The sequence below is a fragment of the Onychostoma macrolepis genome, chromosome 07, assembly GCF_012432095.1.
Source record: "Onychostoma macrolepis isolate SWU-2019 chromosome 07, ASM1243209v1, whole genome shotgun sequence".
NCBI lineage: Eukaryota > Metazoa > Chordata > Actinopteri > Cypriniformes > Cyprinidae > Onychostoma > Onychostoma macrolepis.
In genome coordinates this window covers 28,682,931-28,703,904 of record NC_081161.1, presented here as the reverse complement: position 1 = coordinate 28,703,904, position 20,974 = coordinate 28,682,931, and the positions used below count along the sequence as shown (strand labels likewise).

At 35.7% G+C, this 20,974-nt stretch overlaps 2 protein-coding genes across 2 annotated transcripts in view; both read right to left on the bottom strand.

Moving 5' to 3' along the window:
• Positions 1–1,829: 1,829 nt before the first annotated feature.
• rxfp3.3a1 (relaxin family peptide receptor 3.3a1) lies at positions 1,830–3,642 on the bottom strand. Its single transcript, XM_058782671.1, has one exon. The coding sequence runs from the start codon at positions 3,586–3,588 to the stop codon at positions 2,569–2,571; it is 1,020 nt and encodes a 339-aa protein (XP_058638654.1). The 5' UTR covers positions 3,589–3,642; the 3' UTR covers positions 1,830–2,568.
• A 2,791-nt stretch (positions 3,643–6,433) lies between these two features.
• Positions 6,434–20,974, bottom strand: part of pias1a (protein inhibitor of activated STAT, 1a) — a 41,379-nt gene continuing 26,838 nt past the window's right edge. The window contains exons 3-14 of the mRNA XM_058782510.1: positions 19,753–19,837; positions 18,100–18,147; positions 17,908–17,998; positions 17,640–17,774; positions 16,244–16,349; positions 14,078–14,151; positions 13,357–13,517; positions 10,615–10,745; positions 9,866–10,052; positions 9,618–9,757; positions 9,472–9,512; positions 6,434–9,371 (exon numbers count right to left, since the gene is read on the bottom strand). Coding sequence (XP_058638493.1) covers positions 9,078–9,371; positions 9,472–9,512; positions 9,618–9,757; positions 9,866–10,052; positions 10,615–10,745; positions 13,357–13,517; positions 14,078–14,151; positions 16,244–16,349; positions 17,640–17,774; positions 17,908–17,998; positions 18,100–18,147; positions 19,753–19,837 — 1,493 coding nt within the window. The 3' untranslated portion in view covers positions 6,434–9,077. The remainder of the gene's footprint in view (positions 9,372–9,471; positions 9,513–9,617; positions 9,758–9,865; positions 10,053–10,614; positions 10,746–13,356; positions 13,518–14,077; positions 14,152–16,243; positions 16,350–17,639; positions 17,775–17,907; positions 17,999–18,099; positions 18,148–19,752; positions 19,838–20,974) is intronic.

Here is a 20,974-nt window from a genome sequence, read left to right as displayed (position 1 = left end):
GCAATATACTGAAACACTGTGGGTAGAATACACACATCCAAAAAGACAAATTAAATTCCAATGTGATGAAATTCTTATCTAGATCATAATGGGAATACGTTGATTTGATGATGTGCATTAGGAAGTGACTAGTATAACATAACTCCAAACCCACTCAGTAATAGGAAACCATGTCTCCACAGGAAATCCTGTTAACAGTGGAGGATCTGATTATATTAGCACACTCAGCGGGAGACCAAAGCGAGTTTTGTAATATTGACAAACATCCATGGGCAAACCGGTGAATTTGTATCCACACAGCACTCAGTCGTTTAACATTCATACCTCTGTCTTTTGTACACAAACAGGACACATGCAGAATTTTTCTTCGTTTTTTTTTTCTAGACAAACTAATAGTATTCAAATGACATTTAAGTGCACATATAAAATGAGAGCAGCAGAATTATAGGAGCCATAATTGTGCCTATACTGCTCTGTTTTTAAAGGATACTTCTGGTTTGGTCTTCGGTGGGAAAATATTTGCATCCAAAAAAAAGATTGCCTGCTGCCCAGACTGTTCCTCACAGTCCGCTGACCTCTACAGACTAAACACGGGAGTGTGACGTATCATAACCAAAAGAACATCATCAAGATCATCACTTCTGTGCCGGGTGTCCATTAAAAGGCTCCAGTGTGAGCGTGACGGTAAACAGCAGCAGATGTACAGTCTTTTCAAATCTTCCAAATTGCCTGCAAATGACCGTCATTAGCTTACTATGTAAGTGATTTAAAGCAACCGCAATTTAACAAGACGTTAAGCATTCTCATCAATTATGAACCTGATCGCCCTTTTCCGGGTAATTAACTGCATGCCACGGAGCTGTCATTTCTACTGGATAGAAGAACACGTTTGGATGTGTGCAAAGAGACTGATATGGCCGTGCCTGACTACATGAAACATATTTCTGCCTAGCTTTGCTTGATATATTCCTGAATGCTTTGATTCACAAAGCTGTGATCAGGGTGGATGGTGGTATCTTGGCTGGGAGCTTGAGGGAGGGTCTGTCAGTAATGCTAATTGAGAATGAGACCAGACTGACAGGGAAGCACTGTGAGAGGGAAATTCAGAGAGCGCGTTGTCAATCAGTGAGTGCGAGAGAAAAGGAGAATCAGCAAATTAGACTGAAACTTTTACTTTGGCTTTTGCTCAACCAAGTGGTTTGGGTATCCATCCTTATTAAGCTGTAAGGTGTAAAACATCAAATTAACTGATGTTGCTGAGAAAGTGTTTTTTCTTTTTTTAATAATTGTAAATGGCTTGTGCTTATAATATAATGTAGCTACAAAGGGTAGACTGGGGCTAGTGTCACTATTTTTTTCTACAAATAATATTAAGGTAGGTTTATTTTATAATGTCAAATGTTTGTATAGGACTTTAAAATCCTAACTGCAAAAGGATACTGAACCTAACTCTTATTGATAAATAAATAAATAATATTCATTGAACAAATTCACTGTTCATTGACCAATAGCATGTGTGGTAAGTTGTCAAAATGGAGTTTGGCATTAAACAACTTATTATATGCTTTTCAGCTAAATTTAAACTGTATACCTATGCAACACATAATAATTTAGAAAACATCAAAAACATCATAGGTAATATCCTACAATATCAAATCAAAGTTTTTGCCAACAACAAATATTCTAACTTGCCCTGGCCTCACTTTTATGCAAAATACCCTTTTCCTGAAAACACAGTTCAGACTTTAGGTTTAAATCTAGCAGGCTCGGAGTGGTTTTAATATGCCCATTTGTTACCCAGCGGTTATAGCAAAATGATGATACTGGAATTTAATTTCAGAGGATGAAATTCACAAAGATTTAAGAGGGTTTTAAACAATGTGCTTGAACACAAAATCCCTGCTAGGAAAAAAAAAACTGAATAAATTGAATAAATAAATTGGAAATTTGACCTAAAGCCTTATATTTGCTCGGACATAATCCTCAGAAACATGCATGGTCTCTTATGTATTCTGTCTTTATTAAAGTCAGATTTTAATTGAATTTAAATAGATTTTAATTTAACACTCAGAAACAAGATATACACAATTACCCCTATAACTGAGATATAAAGTGCACAATAGGCTACTGTATAATTATTTTTGACATTTCATGGAAGAGGAACTGTTAAAGTATGGTGCCCTGAATGGTATTATGCCTTTAGTTGCGTTATTGTTTTTTTTAAACGCAAAATTAAGGTAACATTTTATATCGACAGTTAGCCTATTTTAAAATAATGTTTCACAAGAACAACAAAGACATTCACGCAATACAACTGTACACCATGCGTATACTGTTACTGGCAGTTCATCCAAAAAGAACAATTCTAGCCTATTCTTATTTACTCACCCTCATGTTGTCCAAAACCTGTGAACTGACATCCCTTTTGAGCTCCACTGCAGAAATAAAGTCATACAGTCTTAGAAAAACATGAGGTTGAGTAAATAATGATTGACAGTTACATTTTGGTTAAAATAACCCCTTCAACAATGAATACCGTTTGTTCCTCAGGACTGAGTCTTGTTTCTCTCAAACTCGGAGAAACAGGTCCTTCAGTTTTTTCCTGAACTCTTTACGCATAAGACAGTAAATAAGTGGGTTCAAACAGCTGTTCGCGTGCGCCAGGCACACGGTCACCGGAAACACATAGGTATGAACGATATAGTACGACTTATCCCAATACACAGCATTGAATTTCACCAGCACGCCCCAAAACGTTATGGCATGATTGGGCATCCAGCAGAGGAAGAACGACAAGACCACGATGGTGACGGACTTTGTGACTTGCGTTCTTCGTTTCGAGTTGTTCTTCATGCTCCGCTGTCGGATGAGCCTCAAGAGCAGCAGATAACTGATGGACACTATCGCCATGGGCAAAATAAAAGCGATCAGTATTTTCTGGAGATGATAGACTGCCAACCAATACTGTCCGTCGGGGAACCGCAACAAACAAAGTTTTTCGCCGGCCACGTTGGTGACCGTGGAGAAGATGGACGTTGGCGCGGTGGCCACGGTGGCCAGAGACCACAGGACGACACTGACCCACCTGATGGAGCAGCTGGTCTGTCTGCTGCGGTCCTTCAGAGCTGAAGCCACTGACCAGTACCGAGTGATGCTCATCGCGGTCAGGAAGAAGACGCTCGCGTACATGTTCATCACGGTCACCGACAGGATGATCTTACACATGGCGTCTCCAAACGGCCAGCTGAAGTCCAGCGCCGTGTCCACGGCCCAGAAAGGCAAAGTCAACACAAACTGAAAATCCGTTACGGCCAAATTGAGGATGAAAAAGTTTATTTTGGATGTGCGTCTCTCTTGTCTCACGCGAATAAAGAAGAACACCAACAGGTTCCCGATCAGACCAACGACGCAAACCACCGAGTAGGTGATGGAGATCAAGCATCTCAACACCGGACTCCCGTCGGCGGTCACATCAATGTCTTCCAGGCTTTTAAAGCGCTCGCGATCACTGATTGATCTGTTGATTACACCACTCTGATTACTGTCTCCCATTATATCCAGCGATTTCACTACTTCTGCGTTGCCCATTACGATAAATAATGTAGCATGTACACATTTATATGTAGGCTACTTATCTATAGTTAGTAGACCTATTGTTTAATCAGATTTATTAGTTAAGTTTAGGCTTTTTAACTGATAACCGGCAAAGCATCACTCATCCTTCCCTTCATCACCATGCAAACAAGATCAAGGTTCTGAAACTATTGAGCAATGAGCACAATGCGGCGCGCGCTAGAATTTATGTCAGGCGCTTTTTAAATGTCCCCGCCCACCGAGAGCAGCGATTCGTCTTCGCGTTTGATTGACAGGACGGCGTCAAATAAACATATACAAAACCTTTGTGAGTTTTTGGGTTCATACCATTATTAAATAACATACATTAGTGAAAAAATATATAAAAAAAGAAAAAGGAAATACTTTACAGTTTATTCACAGTTTAATAGCTGTCCAGTTAATATTCATATCTTGTTACGTATGTATGTATATATATATATATATATATATATATATATATATAATATATTTATCCAGACAAAATTAGATTAGTTATGTCAAAGTTAAACTTGATCTACAGTCTTAAGATTGATTTTACCTATAGCACATACTTATAAATCTACAGGCATTAAATGGTAATAACCTCAGAATAAGAATCTTGACTAAATAGCTGTCAATACACAGTCATGACTCATTAGTTATTTGCTTAAGTCAATAATGAGAAGTAAGAGCTTTAAGAGAGCAGGTGGATCTTGGCAAGTTTTTACTGCCATCTGCTGTTCACATGTAAATATACACCAGTTTTTCTCGAGGCTTTGGTTAAGTTGCTCAAGTTGAGCCTGATACTGATAGGTTTTTCAGTTGTCGCAGGAGCATTATTGCAATTGGAGTAAGCACAGAATCTTTGCATTTATTTTAAAGGTATAAAAGTTTTACAATGTTCATGGTATTTGAAACACCATGTGTTATCAGAATGACTGGTGGGCTAAAGAACTAAATTTAGAGAAACCAAACTCAGCCATATTTTATGAGCGTATATAGGCTAGTTGTTTGGACTCTATGTATGTGGGTTTTATCATTCATAAATGAGGACAAAGGTGCTTTAAGATAAAGCATAAAATAAAGATATATTTATATAAATATTTATATATTTATATATCTCAAAAAGTATCTCAAAATATTAGAATATTTATATTTGAGTTAAATGACCATCCCTACAGTATAAATTCTGGGTATCTCTTGTTCTTTGAAACCACAATAATGGGGAAGACTGCTGACTTGGCAATGGTCCAGAAGACAATCATTGACGCCCTCCACAAAGAGGGTAAGTCACAGAGGGTCATTACTGAAAGGTGTGGCTGTTTACAGAGTGCTGTATCAAAGCATATTAAATGCAAAGTTGACTGGAAGGAAGGAATTGGGTAGGAAAAGCTGCACAAGCAACAGGGATGACAAGCTTGAGAACACTGTCAAGCAAAGCTGATTCAAACACTTGTGAGAGCTTCACAAGGAGTGGACTGAAGCTGGAGTCAGTGCATCAAGAGTCACCACGCTCAGACGTCTTCAGGAAAAGGGCCACCAAGCCACTTCTGAAACAGAAACAACGTCAGAAGCATCTTACCTGGGCTGTGGAGAAAAAGAACTGGACTGTTGCTCAGTGGTCCAGAGTCCTCTTTTCAGATAAAAATAAATTTTGCATTTCATTTTGAAATCAAGTTCTGGAGTCTGGAGGAAGACTGGAGAGGCACAGAGTCCAAGCTGCTTGAAGGCCAGTGTGAAGTGTCTGAAGTCAGTGATGATTTGGGGTGCTGTGACGTCTGCTGGTGTTGGTCCATTGTGTTTTATCAAGTCCAAAGTCAATGCAGCCATCTACCAGGAGATTTTGGAGGACTTTATGCTTCCATCTGCTGACAATCTTTATGGAGATGCTGATTTCTTTTTCCAGTAGGACTTTAGCATCTGCCCACAGTACAAAACCACTTCCAAGTGGTTTGCTGAGCATGATATTACTGTGCTTGACTGGCCAGCCAACATGCCTGACCTCAACTCCATATGCAATCTATGGGATATTTTCAAGAGAAAGATGAGAAACAGTGGATCCAACAACACAGATGAGCTGAAGGCTCAATAGTGCCTCAGCAGTGCCGCAGGCTGATTGCTTCCATGCCACACCTCACTGATGCTGGCGTTTGTGTTAAAGGAGCCCAGACCAAGTATTGAGTGCATAAATGAACATACTTTAAAGAACTTGAACTTTTCTGTTTTGCAAATCCTTTTTTTTTTTTTTTATTGATCTTAGGAAATATTCTGATATTTTGAGATACTGGATTTTTTACTTTCATGAGCTGTAAGCTCTAATCATCAAAATTAAAACAAAAATAAACTTTTGAAATGTTTTACTTTACATGTAATGAATCTAGAATATATGAAAGTTTCACTTTTCGAAAAAAAAAAAAAAAAAAAAGAACCTTTTCACGATATTCTAATTTTTTGAGATGCACCTATATATATATATATATATATATATATATATTCACATAAGGCCTATTTGAACTGAAAATGGGTTAAAGCTTGTTGCCCCAGATACAGTGGCTGTGATTATTTCTGAAATATGAACAGGCACCTGGTTAGTTCTCAATTTAGAATCCTCACCTTTCCACAGATTGATTCAGGCTTGTCTGACCTTTATCACTGAGCAGTACGCCATTCAACTCAAATGGGTTATGTCCATCTTCCATTGCGAGTTACAGCAAGGTAAAATATCTGAGCTATTCAGCACAAGTGTAAAGGAGTGTAATGTCCAAATTCTCAAATGTACTATAAGAAATATAAAATCATATACACATCAGCTTGTTTTTAATCAAGACAAAAGCCAAAGTTAACTCAATGCATTTTATTACATCTAAATGTCTCTACATAAACATGTAACATTCAATAAGTAAACAATTTCTTTCAATGCATGTAATAAATATTTTTTTTTTCACTTAGTACTTTATACAAACTGACATTGGTCTACTGTACAATATGTCTTCCACATCTTAAAAATCTTTTTTTTTTCTTTTAATAAAACATGCCACATAGACACAGAGTGGATGAAATTTAAGGCAGTGAGCATAGATGTCAGCTTACTGAAATGGAAAACAAAATAAACTTGGACTTTGAAAGTCCATTCATAACACAGTTCTGCATCTAAAATATATAAATTAGTTTGTTGTGAAGTTGCAGATCCAACTTTAACATATAAATGCACATCACTGGAACATCCAAGTTTGCACAATGTTTGCCTTACATCAAGAACAAAAACATGCACACACTTTCATTCACACATTCACACACACACACACACACACAACTTATCCTTTTATCAATCATAAACAAAAATCAACAAATTAATAAAAACTTGTATTGTGTTTGTCATTGAACCTTGCCTGTGTATCCCTGGTAACAAATCTTGTCAAATACATAATGTCATTGAATCAAAGGACAACAACTGTCCATTTACTTGTTAAAATAAAGAGTCAATCATTAACACTGCTAGAGATCTAACAAGTACTCAATTTGGTATTAAGGATTTTGCAATAACAGTATATGTATTTTTGTCTCAGTCATGTTTATCTCAATAATTACTTAACCAATTACATTTCAAACCAATCCTAGAGCCAAGAAATAAATCAACTGATAAACATCTAATACTTTCCTAAGAAATGTAGATTAAAAGGAGGTTTAGAGGTCAAAGGAACAACAAAACAAAATGCGATAGCTAGATTCTGTCACACGCAATTACCCCAGTCCCAACCCAATTAGGCTTTGAAAGGAGGTCTTGTCAACACACTGAGAAATCCACACCAGCACGCTCACACACACACACACACACACACACACACACACACTTAGATAGCCTGTTTCATTTAAGTATATATATATATTTTTTTTTTAAAGATTTTACCAATTTCTAAATAAACTATTTCCATTTGCTTTTTGAACACACAAATTTCCCCCCAATCTTAAATAAACTTCCTGTGTTAATCCCAATCAGCACTTGAAAGTACATCCAAATGTGGTTACTCAATAGGATTATTTGCTTAGAAACACCAAGTCTGTAGATAAGAGCTCCATATCTGACAGTCAACATGAAGAACAGATTAATACAGGCTAACTGAAGTACATAATAACAGGTCCAGTCTTTCACACGCAAAACACACTCACACAAGGCACACGTGACAAAACAGAAGAAATGAGTGGCTTTAGTTTTCCCGTACAGTACCAAACACAGATGACCTAACAGACAACTGAACAGAGACCTCAGTCACTGCATGAGGCTGAAACAAACATCTATGAGCAATTACACGCCAATGCCAATGACATCGTAACCTCACCATCTACGCCACTGCAGAACCTCCAAACAAATCATTCCTTCTGAAAAATTCAAGAAGAGCGGGACGGAAGGAAAGGAGAAAATGAACAATCAAGCATGGCAGCCACAAAAAAAAAAAAAAAAAAAAAGAGAGTAAATCCTTATTTTCCACACAAAGTGTACATTTAAGTTCACTGAACTCACAAGCTCTCACTCTAGAAACGTCAACACTAAACAGTGTTCTTTTGGCATTGAGCAAGAAAATATGGATGCAAAATTGTTAGAGAATTACATTGTTTTAAAAACAGTCATGAATTACATTTCACATAAGAATCATGAGGTCAGATATTGGCAATCTGTAACAATGCTATTACTTCCAGTTGTTAACCTGAATGTAAAGGAATGCTTCTTAACGGCCCATCAAAATAAAAAGAGTTCATCAAAAAATGATTAATTTATTTAAAAAAAAAGTCATTTACTCTCATGTTGTTCCAAACCTGTATGACTTTTTTCTGTGCAACACAAAAGAATGTTGTAATGGGGTCAAAAACAACGCTGGACCCCACCGACTTTCATTGTATGGGGGGAAAAAACACTGAAAATATCTTCTTTTGTCTTCCGCAGAAGAATATACAATATGAGGGTGTGTAAACGACAGAATGTCAATTTTTGGGTGAACTTTCCCTTTAAAAGCATTATATAAAATAATCCTGCATGTTTAGGGGAAATGTTATGGATTGGCAAAGACGACAAGTTTTGCTGGGAAGAGAAAAGAACCAAGAGTCCGGCAGACGGTCCGATCAGAGCCATTGTGCCCTGTGGAATCAGACAAAATATAGACGATTACAGAAGATGGGGATATAAAAAGTGTTCATAGTATGTTAAAGAGGTTGAGACAAAGCTGTGAAGGAAAAAGAGCGTCAGTTTCCCAAGAGATAAAACCCAAATAAATTTTAGCAAGCCAGAAGGGGGAAAAAAACTCTTTCAAGTTTACATATACATTAGATAGCTAGATAGATAGGTATATACAAAAGTAAAACAAAAAATATATTTGTTCTCTGTACACGGCAACGATTATCATCGTTTACAAAAACACCCTTCAGTCATCCTGTATGTCCTGTTTTCTTCCCAATGTTTGGAAGTCTCTTCAGTCAGTTTCGGTCCTGGATCAGTCTAACGAGATGACGTCTGGGATGGGACCGTAGATGGCAGACGTCGGGCCCGATTCGGAGGTTGGGCGTGGGGCGGGTGGATGTCCGAGGCTTTCCCGCAGGCTGTTGGAGGACACCAGGCTGCTGCCGGTGCTGCTGCCGTTGACGTTAATGGGAGGGAGGTTGTTGCCTACGGGGGTAGAGGGAGGGTCAAGGAAGAGCTGGGACGAGCCGTACGGGAGAAAACGACTCAGGAGGAGGTCGTGATCTTCCGATGCTGATGCGGCTGCTGCCATCACCATGTTGTAGTGCTGGAGAGACAGCAACAAAAGAGTCAGGCAAACAGAAGATGGTCGCTAGAGTAGCTACATAAAGTTTAATAGTCAGGCCAGGAAACGTTTTTGTTGTTACCTGATGATTCTCTCCTTGTAAAAACGGAAAAAAGTTGAGATCTGTAACAGGTAGAGATAACAGAGATGAATGAGCACAAACGTTGAAGCTTAAACAAGCAAATTTTCTACATTAAACAGGCTCCTAATGATGTTTGTCCACTGTACCTGACAGGTCAGTGGGTGTAGAGTAGTAGTGGCGGTAGTCCTGAATTAAGGGAGGAGGTGGGGGAATGTAATTGGTGTCCACCTGAGGCATGCTGGGTGTTCGACTCACAGGAGACGCTTGTCTGTGGAGATTTAGTACCCTGTGAACACGCCAACAAACAAGCTAGCTTGAGTAAAATATTTTGCAAAACCCACACATAGAATGTTATTTGTGCATGTATAAGAAGCTAAATTTTACTGAAATGTACCCATTATCCATCTGAGGAGAGATGCTAGATAGCGAGGGACAGCTTTTCTTCTGAGGGGGTTCTTCATCTTCCTCTTCTTCAGACGAGCTGTCAAGTGTCAAATCAATCACCTCCACTTTTTTGCTGTTGCCTCCACTGTTGCCGTTCGTTTGAGAGTTCTGCTCCAACACTGTCGTACGACATCCACCTGATTACACACACATGCATAGCAGACTGTAAACCAAATAATCTCAGGGTGTATGTTCAGCTTATATAAGCATGTGCATGGCAAGGAGGGATGGAATTTTTCAGGGGAAGGTAATGTCACATTCATTGTTTGGCACTATCTACCAGATCAAGAAACGCTCAAGAAATATTTCTCATAATTAAAATGAAAAGCGACTATGAAAGCTGCTTTTTTTCATGATCTACTGATGAATAGAAAGTTCAATAGAACAGCATTTATTTGAAATTATTTGATTTTTTTTGGAACAATGTAACAGTACTGTCACTTTTGATATGTTTATTGCATTCTTGCTTAATAAAAGTATTCATTTCTTTCATGGAATAACATCTTTTGTTGTTGTTGTTTTTTTGTTTTTGTTTGAACTGTATTTTTTTAATTTAAAAAAACTCTTTAATTATCAAAATACAATGCTGTGTAAAATTACTGTATTAGGGCTTTCAAGATGCCAAGAATGCACCCAAACCCCATCCTGCAGCAGTTCCTCAACAATATGAGGAGATGATCAGCAGTAACTGGGACTGACCATCAATGCCATTGTATGAAGCCGACACCTCCTGCACTTCCTTTTTCGACCTCATGGGGGCCCAGCTGCCATCTTCTTTGAACTGGATTTCATCACAGTCTAAACAGCTGTTCAGAATCTCCATAAACAACCTAAGGATGGACAGAGAGACCGGTAGGGAAAAGGAGAGGAAAAAGACACAAAGGAGAGATTAGAGAAGAGAGAATGTAAATTTAGGGATCATCCGCTCTCTGGAAAACAGCTGGAAAACTTCATGCAAAATGTGTGAGTTTATATTGTTACATAAATATTTTGACCACAACTATATATGTGAGCCTGGACCATAAAACCAGTCATGAGTAGCACGAGTCTATTTGTAGCAATAGCCAGCAATACATTGTATGGGTTAAAATGACAGATTTTTCTTTTACGCCAAAAATCATTAGGATATAAAGTAAAGATCATGTTCCATGAAGATATTTTGTAACTTTTCTACCGCAAATATAGCAAAACGTAATTTTTGATTAGTAATATGCATTGCTAAGAACTTCATTTGGGCAACTTTAAATGTGATTTTCTAAATATTTTGATTTTTTTGCACTCTCAGATTCCAGATTTTCAAATAGTTGTATCTCGGCCAAATATTGTCCTATCCTGACAAAACATACATCAAAGGAAAGCTTATTTATTCAAAAAAATGACCCTTATGACTGGTTTTGTGATCCAGGGTCACATATAAGTAAATATATATATAAATCACATAGGGTTAGGATCAATGTTCCCTCTAAGCTGCGCGCGCGTGTGGCCGCGCACTTCTTCCACCGTGGCCGCGCAGAGAAATAATGTGCCGCGCACACGCAAAAATGAGTTGGGAAAGCCATTTGATTGTATTCTAGTAGAAATGAAAGAATTGCCATGCTCGGGTAAACCGCTATAGAGCTGCTGCCGCTATCGAGTTAGAACCGTTGAATGCGGTTTACAGGTTTCATAGAAAGAGAACGATGTGATGTGTGCCAAATGAGTCGCTGTAGAAACCCAATACTTCAATGGTTGCGGACGAAGTAGCTCAAATCGAGAGCCATCGCAATGACATGTGAAATAAAACGTCCTCATGTATTAAAGAAGAGCGTCTTGATTAAGTGCTGGAGATAGCGGACGATGGGCACAGAACGGTAACAAAACTCTGAGACATTTACAGTCACACACACAGGTGTATTGTGCAAACTGTACTTTAGAGATGTTTAGACAGCTATAGAAGAATTCACGTTCAAGTATTTTTTTTTTTTTTTTTTTAGTATTTAACTTCCAGATCTCAGTTAGTTAGTATGCTTCAGTTTGTTTTCTATTCTCTTCTATCAGTTTAAATGCTTAAGTTGTTTTGATATTATATTATGTTAGGCCTATATTATAAACCTAATAAATAATTGACCTTGTTTTTTAATGGAGTCACTTATGCTCATCAAGGCTGTATTTATTTGATCAAAATACAGAAAAAAACCCTTAGTAATATTGTGAACTCTTAGGCTATTGCAGTTTCTAATACTGGTTTTCTATTTTAATATATTTTAAAATATAGTGTATTCCTGTAAAGCAAAGCTGAATTTTCAGCATCATTACTCCAGTCTTCAGTGTCACATGATCCTTCAGAAATCATTCTAATATTCTGATTTATTATCAGTGTTGAAACTGTTGGGCTGCTTAATATTTTTTGTTACCTTTTTTCTTTGATTCTTTGATTAGGCTAATAAAAAGTTAAAAAGAACAGCATTAATTAAAAATATAAATATTTTATTTATGTAAGTCTTTACTATCACTTTTTATCCATTTAACACATCCTTGCTGAATAAAAGTATTAATAAAAAAAATAAATAAATAAGAATTTTTTGAATAGTATAGTGTATATTGTAACACAAAATTTCTATTTTGAATAAACACTGTTCTTTTTAACTTTTTATTTCTCAAAGAATCCTGAAAAATATCACAGGTCCCAAAAAATATTAAGCGGCACAACTTTTTCCAACACTGATTATAAATTAGCATATTAGAATGATTTCTGAAGGATCATGTGATCATGTGATCATGTTAAATATACATTAAATTGTAATATTATTTCACAAAATTACTGCTTTATTTAAAAAAAAAGCAGCCTTAGTGCTGTTCTTAAAGAAATTCTTACAATCCCCAACTTTTCAACAGTAGTGTGTATTTATTAAATAGGTTATCATTGGACAAATATGATATTCACAGCTTCACCATTGCACTTTAAAATATTATCTAAAACACTGAAAATTCAGCTTTGCTTCACAGGAATAAATTATATTTTAAAATATATTAAAATAGAAAACTTTTATTTTAAATTGCAATAATATTTCACAATATTATTTTGTGAAATAATATTCAGTATTTTTAATCAAATAGATACAGCCTTGATGAGCCTAAGAAACTTCTTTAAAAAAATGTACTGATCCCAAACTTTTGAACGGCATGTATTGTACTGTAAAAATGTTTTCTCAGATAACCTAAAATGTGCATCATTTAGTTACGTCAAGGGTAAAATCAAATATAAATAGCACATTAAAGTTAAAAGTTACACACGCGCTGTACAGGTCTGGTATAAAGAATGTTTTTGCTCAGGTGCCCGAAATGTCTGCCCAATAGAGAAAAGTTTTGCTCAGCAAGAAAAAAAATTAGAGGGAACATTGGTTAGGATTGTAAAAACAACTTAATTAATTTCTTGTGCTGTTCTGTTATTGTTTTGCATACCCGTCAATGATGAGATGTTCATAGGGTGCTTTTTTGTCACATACAGGACACACCCATGTGGGCTTCTTTTCATTCATCTGGATGTAGAGCGTAGCATCAAAACACTGCAGGTGTGAACACGTCAACGCCCGACACGGAATCATTAGCCGCATCTTTCCCAGCTGCATAACACAATCATGAAGGAATTAACACACACAGACATCCCCACATGGAAGAAATCCAGGCAAACTCACACATACATAAACAGATGTAGGTTTGGACACAGACCAAAGAATGAAAAGAGAAACATGAACAAAACATATAATCATGGCAACATACAACTGACATTAAACAGCCTAATTGTTTTAGACAGATTTATGAGTCATAATATATAAAATCCTCTGAATCTGATTTCATTTTGAGTTTAAAATAAAAAACGTCAGTCTTTGCTTTGTGTGATCTATACTTTGAAACACTAGAATCTTAAACAATAACATGTTATAAAGCTCTGCTTCTCATAAGGACTTTGTAAGGTCCTATAGCTGGTTGCAACAAACCTGTGATGTGAAAAAAAAAAAGCCTTTGTGATAATTAGTTTGGATTTGTATTTAAGAATTTTCTTAGCTTAAGAGGTTTGTTGCAGCTGGTCCTTGGCCTTAAACTAACATGTATATATAACATGTAACATGTAAAATATGCATTTGTGTGTGTGACCGAGTGATCAGACAAATAAGATGCTTACCGGACATAATAATGAAACTCTTAGGCTGGTGGTTGCTATTTCACTGTCAGGGTCTGCCGTTAACTTTTCTTTTACTGCAGGACATGAGCAAAAGAACACATTAGCAGCTGAAAACAAACAGAGATCTTTACAACTGCATTGCTATTAATAAATGACTTTGAGTTACTAATACAACTGGAGGAGTGAAAGAACAATACGGTCACATTTAACCTAGCAATAATAAAAGACTGAACACTTCAATGCATCATATTCACACCTACACAACCATTAAGAAGGTTGGGATTAGTAAGATTTTAATTTCTTTTTGAATGCAATGAATATTTTTATACAGTATGGATACATTAAATTGATGTTGAAATTCACCGTAACCACATTTATAATGTTAAAAAAAGTTTTCTGTTCTGAAATTTCAACAAAGAATATTATAAAAATATATCACAATTTCCACTAAATATTCAGGAGCACAAGCACAATTGTTTTAATAACATTAATAATAAGAAGAAATCAGCTTCACCAAATCAGCATATGAGATTGATTTCTGATAGATCATGTGACACTGAAGACTGGAGTAATGACTGCTGTAAATTCAGCTTTAGGAATAAGGAATAGGAATAAATTACTTTTTAATATATATTAAAATAATAATAATAATTTTCTTTTACTATTATTCAAATTAGCCTATTATTATTTTAAATTGTAATATTATTTCACAAAATTACTGCTTTATTTAAAAAAAAAGCAGCCTTAGTGCTGTTCTTAAAGAAATTCTTACAATCCCCAACTTTTCAACAGTAGTGTGTATTTATTAAATAGGTTATCATTGGACAAATATGATATTCACAGCTTCACCATTGCACTTTAAAATATTATCTAAAACACTTGTTTGTATTTCTCAAATCATCTGAATAAATATTATTGCTTCAGAACTTGGTTGAGCTGCCTCAGGCTGCTGTGCTGTAGCTTGTTTACAACAGGGGCATCAGGGCGTTCTTTCAGAATTAACAAGCCTCTTCAGTTTATAAGTTGCTACATAACATTTTAAAGTATCATGGAAAGTTTAACAAAGTGATCTGTAGCAGAACTGGAATGTTGCATTTCTGTCAGTGATTAGATCAATCCTAGATGAATTCACACCATTCTATACGTAAGGGATAATCAATGGCTAGCTGTGCATTAAACGATCTGAATGCACGACGTGGAGGCGAAGAACCGCCCGATGCGCAGCGGAGGGTGGTTGCCTCCGCGAAGTGCATTCAAATCGTTTAATGCACAGCTAGCCGTTGATTATCCCATTTATGCCATGGTCATTTGCCAGCATTCACATATTGAAGATGTTAATAATATTTGCGCTGCAATATTTGACCGGAACGATAAAAATGACGGTTATTTTCATCTGTATTACTATTCAACTCTAACTGTATTAATATAGAACATGATTAAACTGACCTGGAACTACCTGTGCAGTTAAACGAATTTAATCAACACCTGCCAGCCAATCAGAATCGAGTATTCAGACAGACCATGGCATAAAGAATAAAAGATTCTGGTATATACACAATCAAGCACTATTTAGTCTTGATGGGTTTAAGAAAATGACTACTGACTGCAGTCTATGGAGCACAATTCTTAAGGTTTTAAATTAGACAAAATAATTCACCAACAAATTATTAGTCCACAATATACAAGAGGACACAGAGACTATTTCTGTCTGAATTAAACTAGCAAGAAAAAACTCCATCTTCATTGCCATCTTTAGATTAGATATCAAGAAAACGTAAGCTCTTAACAGAGCTGTTCAGTCACTGAAGCCCTCTTTTAGCAACTTGTTCAAAATTCACATCTGAGGCAATTATTACAATTTAAAATAACTGGTTAAACATATTTTTAAATCATTTTTACCTTTTGTTTTCATTGATGAAAAGACATAAAAAACAGCCTTTATTTGAAATAGAAGTCTTTGGCAACAAAGTCTTTACTTGACTTTTAATTTAATGCATCCTTGCAGAATAAAATAACAGTAGTATAAATCAAAAGTGTAAATCTGCTATTCTAAAAACCCAATGGAAATTCCTGTAGAAACACATAGCTCAAAACTGATCTTTTTTTCCCAGGTTTTAGGACAACAAACAGAACAGCTTTATTTCTCTTGGGAATGTGCATGCTTACTGAGTGCTCTGGAGTGATCTGGATTTCTGATGCCTTTAGCCCGTAGCCTCTGCAATAGCATTGTAGATGACAGTTGTTTGACCAGGTACACCGCCATAGAGTAACTCTGAGAAAACAATCCAACAATGGATTCGTTAGTAGAGACACATTGGCATCCCACAATTCAATCCGAGCAACAGTTTGTAACATAGTAACATCTTATTAAAACAGTATGCAGTCTATATATATATATATATATATATAAGAGTGTAAGTTAACATGTGAAATGTGTAATAATTGATGGAATAACTTATTAACCGTAACATCACAGTGAGACAATGTGATACTAATGCAGAGTGCGCAAAACCTACTGCAGAGAAGAAGCTTCTTCTAGGCATCATTTATTTATATTTTCAGGTCAGATCTTACATCATCGTTTTATCAGTGCCATATGAACAGGTTCTGTAATAAAGAGCCCTTAAGATTCAGTGAGAAGGTACAGCTCATATAATTTTCACGACTCCTGAGCAAGAGTGAAAAATTTAAGGAATCTACCACAGAAAGCGCCAGGATTGCTCATTGCTTGCCGAGGCAAGTTATACGCTAAGAAATGACATCACTCATGAAGCTGAATATTATATGTAGGTGCAGTGATGTATTATGCGCAAGAAGATGAATATGTTAGCTTATAAGATATAGGGATCTGCGGATGAAGTAATGAACTCCTGTCTGCCTACAGCAATCTCAAAGTAAAACAGTGACCTTTTTTTTCCTAAATCTTTTTCTTAATATGCATTAACTGCTAATGGACAAGAACATTCATCCACCACAAATGCATTTCTAGAACATATAAAGGTAAATGAGCATTCACAAAGATCAAAAATTATTTCAGATAATGTATAAAACTGCAGGGAAATATTTACGATTAGCACAGACCACAACACAGAGAATAGACAAGGCATTTAAATGACTAATATGCAAGTTAATTAATTTCTGTTTAATGTCATATCCATCAATACTCTACAAAAAGTATTTTTGTTTTTCTGAAAAATGACTGAAATAAGGGCATCTGCAAGAGTGTTATTTTGATATTCTTTTTTTTAGCTGTGCCTCAAAACGCCACTCTGAGAGAATACTAAAATACTACACACATGCTGACCTTTTCACATAAACTGCATAAAGCTGATGCTATAATTGGCCATCATGTGACTGTAAATGGCTGCGAGACACGTATGGGGAGCTAAAAATAAATGTTGATTTCCACAAGAGTTCCTATAATAGGCTTACTTGATTTGTCTTATTAGACTACAAATTACTTTCCATCTTTTCCCATTGAAGGTGAAAAAAACATTATAAAACAAATGTTGCAGTAGTTGTATTCACAAATCAGGAGAGGGAGGGATTATTATTAACTTACACGTCCAATTTCTGAGGTCCAGGACACTACGATGGTGTTGGGGACAGTTGTGGACAGTCTGACCAATGAGGTAATGTTGATGGGTCTGCTGGGCCTCTTTGGTTCCACGCCATTTTTGGTAGGAGGCAGATATCCCTGGTGAACACAACAAATGATGAACTTGTGTATTTTATTCAAATAAAAATATTTAAAATAATTTTTTTTTTAAACAAATCGACCATGTGTCTCAGTTTAGAATGATGGATAGATGGACTGTAGTTTAACTTACTGGGAGATTACACGGTTTCCCATTGACTTTAACGCAAAGATTAGAGGGGAAGTGGTCCTCCTGAGGGCAGCTTGTCTCTGATAGACAAAACCTGGATTAAGCAGAAAACAGCAGTCTAGTGCTCCTGGAAAGTTTTATACAGTATCATGTTTATGCAAAACGTTTCAGTGAATCAAAATGTGAATAACTTACCGTAACTGTACTTGCACTGTAAAGTCACATTTGGTCCCCGATATGTCCCTATAAAGAGAGAAATTCGAAAACTAATAATTTGAGGCAATAAATGAGTCCAACATGACATCACACAATCAGTGCCTTAAGCAGGCATGTGATCAGCAAGAGACAAAAAAGAAGGGAAATCTAACCACGCCCACAAGCCACACCCCCAGCACTTATTATTAAAAAAATTTATTTTAGCACATTAAACGATATATCTTATATTGTAATAATACATACTATTGTCCTATAAAAAATAAAAAGCAGCATTTAATAATCATGATAACAATATAATATAATATATTATAATAAAGTACTATAATATACCGGTAGTAATGTATATAGAATTGTTATTATCATTAAAGTACCTGCCAAAAGTTTGGAAAAATTACAGCTATTAATGATTTTTAAATAAATATGTTCTGCTCATCAAGGCTGAATTTATTTGATCAAAATAAAGTTAAAAAAAAACAAAAAAAAAACAGCAATATTATATTGTATAGCAATATTGTATAGCAAACAATAAAAAAGTTTTCAATTTTAATATATTATAAAATGTTATTCCTGTGATGCAAAGCAGAATTTTCTTCATCATTACTCCAGTTTTCAGTGTCACATGATCTTTTAGAAATCATTAAAATTTATTTGACTCAAGAAACATTTCTGATTATTAGCAATGTTGAAAACAATTTTGCCGCTTCATATTTTGTGTGGAAATGATGATACACTTTATTTTTCAGGATTTTTTGATAAATATAAAGTTTAACGAACAGCATTCATTTGCATTCATCAAATATATAAATTAAATTTGTTAATGCATTTATTAAATAGAAATAATTTTAAATGTCTTCATTTAAATCTTCACTTTCATGCATGATGAATAAAATTATTAATTTCTCTCTCATTTTAAATCTTATGCAAATGTTTGAGTGGTATCATTGTTTCCACAAATATATTAAGCAGCAAAACTGTTTTTACCATTGATAATGAGAAATGTTTCTTGAGCAGCAAATCAGCACATTAGAATGATTTCTGAATGATCATGTGACACTGAAACTTCTCTTTGTAAACAATAACAGATTTATAAACGCTTCTAATGAGGAATGTTGCGTTCCCAAATACAAATTAAAGCGGCTCAAACCAATCACAGCGCAGCTAGTACTAACAGTGAATCGAAACTAAAAACAGTACTGTAACAGCAGACATGTAGCGTCTGACTACAGCCTATTATATAATTACATAAACAATTTTTTTTTTAGTTGCAATTTTAGAACAAAGAACATGCAAGGGCAATAACATACAAATTACATCAAATACAATAATAAACAAAAAACAATAATAAATAAATCGGCCCAAAATCAGCCCGATTATCTTGTGGTGTGTACCCAGCATTAGGTATTAGCTTAAGGCCATTTGTGCGATTTCAAATATTATGTAGTAACCAAAAAAAAAAAAAAAAACTCGGATCTACGCGAGTCACACTCCTTCAGAGTTCGGAAAATACGGAAATCCTTATTTATACGGAAAAATCACATCGCTGCTTAAGACACTCCTCTTTTTATTTTGGGATTTTGCTTTGTAACTTCATTATTTCATTTCTGAAGGAATATTATGAATAAACAGACTTACATTGAGCTGCTGACTTGTTGGACCTGCTGTGGCGTCAATGCAAATGCAAAACATGTTTCCTGAAACCTCTGGCTGTTATCTGAGGCTGCAGAGAGAAAAAAATCCAGAGAAGAATAATAACTACACTGAAACAACCTTACATAAAATATAGTTCATATTTAATGCTTACTGTGAACAAAACCCAACAGAACTGTAAATGACTTTGTGCTGAGTGAAAATTTCATATAAGGTTTGTGGGCTCTGAAAAATATCTGAACAAGCTTAAATATGCAAAGTATTTCAACCAATCCTAATTATTTAGATGAAGTCTTTTTAATGTTTCATTCTCAATAGCAAAGCAAGATTCCTGTACTCATAATTCCACCCATATGTGAGAGGGCTACAATCAAAGCTCGAAGAGTAATGTTACAGTCTTCTCCCCCAACTCTGATCCATGTCCAGCTTAAATAACATCAATATTCCTTCAAAACAAACTTTTTCTGGGAATGCTCATATCATTCCCACTCAGTTCATTTCCACTGTCATCGAAGGGAGAGAACCAAGCTGTTTTTTTTTCCAAAGGTTCAAGGACAAGACAAACAATGTGTCAGAAACCATTATGGTTACAGGCGGCACTCTGAAACGGTTGCTATGACAGAGTGCATGTTTGAAACTATACAGATTATGTGAGGATTGTTACTGATTGGAAACATTTGTTGTTGCGCTACCAGATTCAGCCTGCAACAAGTCATGCAAGTCTTTAGGGACTGTGCTGTTAATTACACTCAGTAACAATAAGAATGCTATAATAACAGACTGCAAATCACAGATCTGCATCTTTTTGATAAAGGTTAAACACCAAGCTTCGGGCCCATTTAGAGATGGAGTATTTGGTCTTGCCGGAATAGATACTAGCTATTTTGAATTCCTTTGGCCACAATAATTGTATAATGAAAATCTGGCATCGTGGCAGCCCTATTTTTTTTTTTTTTAAAAGGAGGAGGTTTCTGAGAGAACTGCTAAAAATTAGAAACATTAGAAAAGCCGATCATGTGACAAAGGAAGAAAGACCAACTACTGTGTCGTTCAGTAACGGTGTCGTTTTTTTCACTTTTGCACTCTTACACACAAACATAGACTTACACACAACGCTCTAACTAATGCAAGTGCTCTCATCCAGAGAAAGTATGTACGTGGATACGTTGTTTACGTTCAGATCAAAACAACATATATGATACTCGCC

What these genes read in the sequence shown, in the direction of transcription:
- rxfp3.3a1 (XM_058782671.1), bottom strand. Translation starts at nt 3,588, where the DNA reads ATGGGCAACGCAGAAGTAGTGAAATCGCTGGATATAATGGGAGACAGT.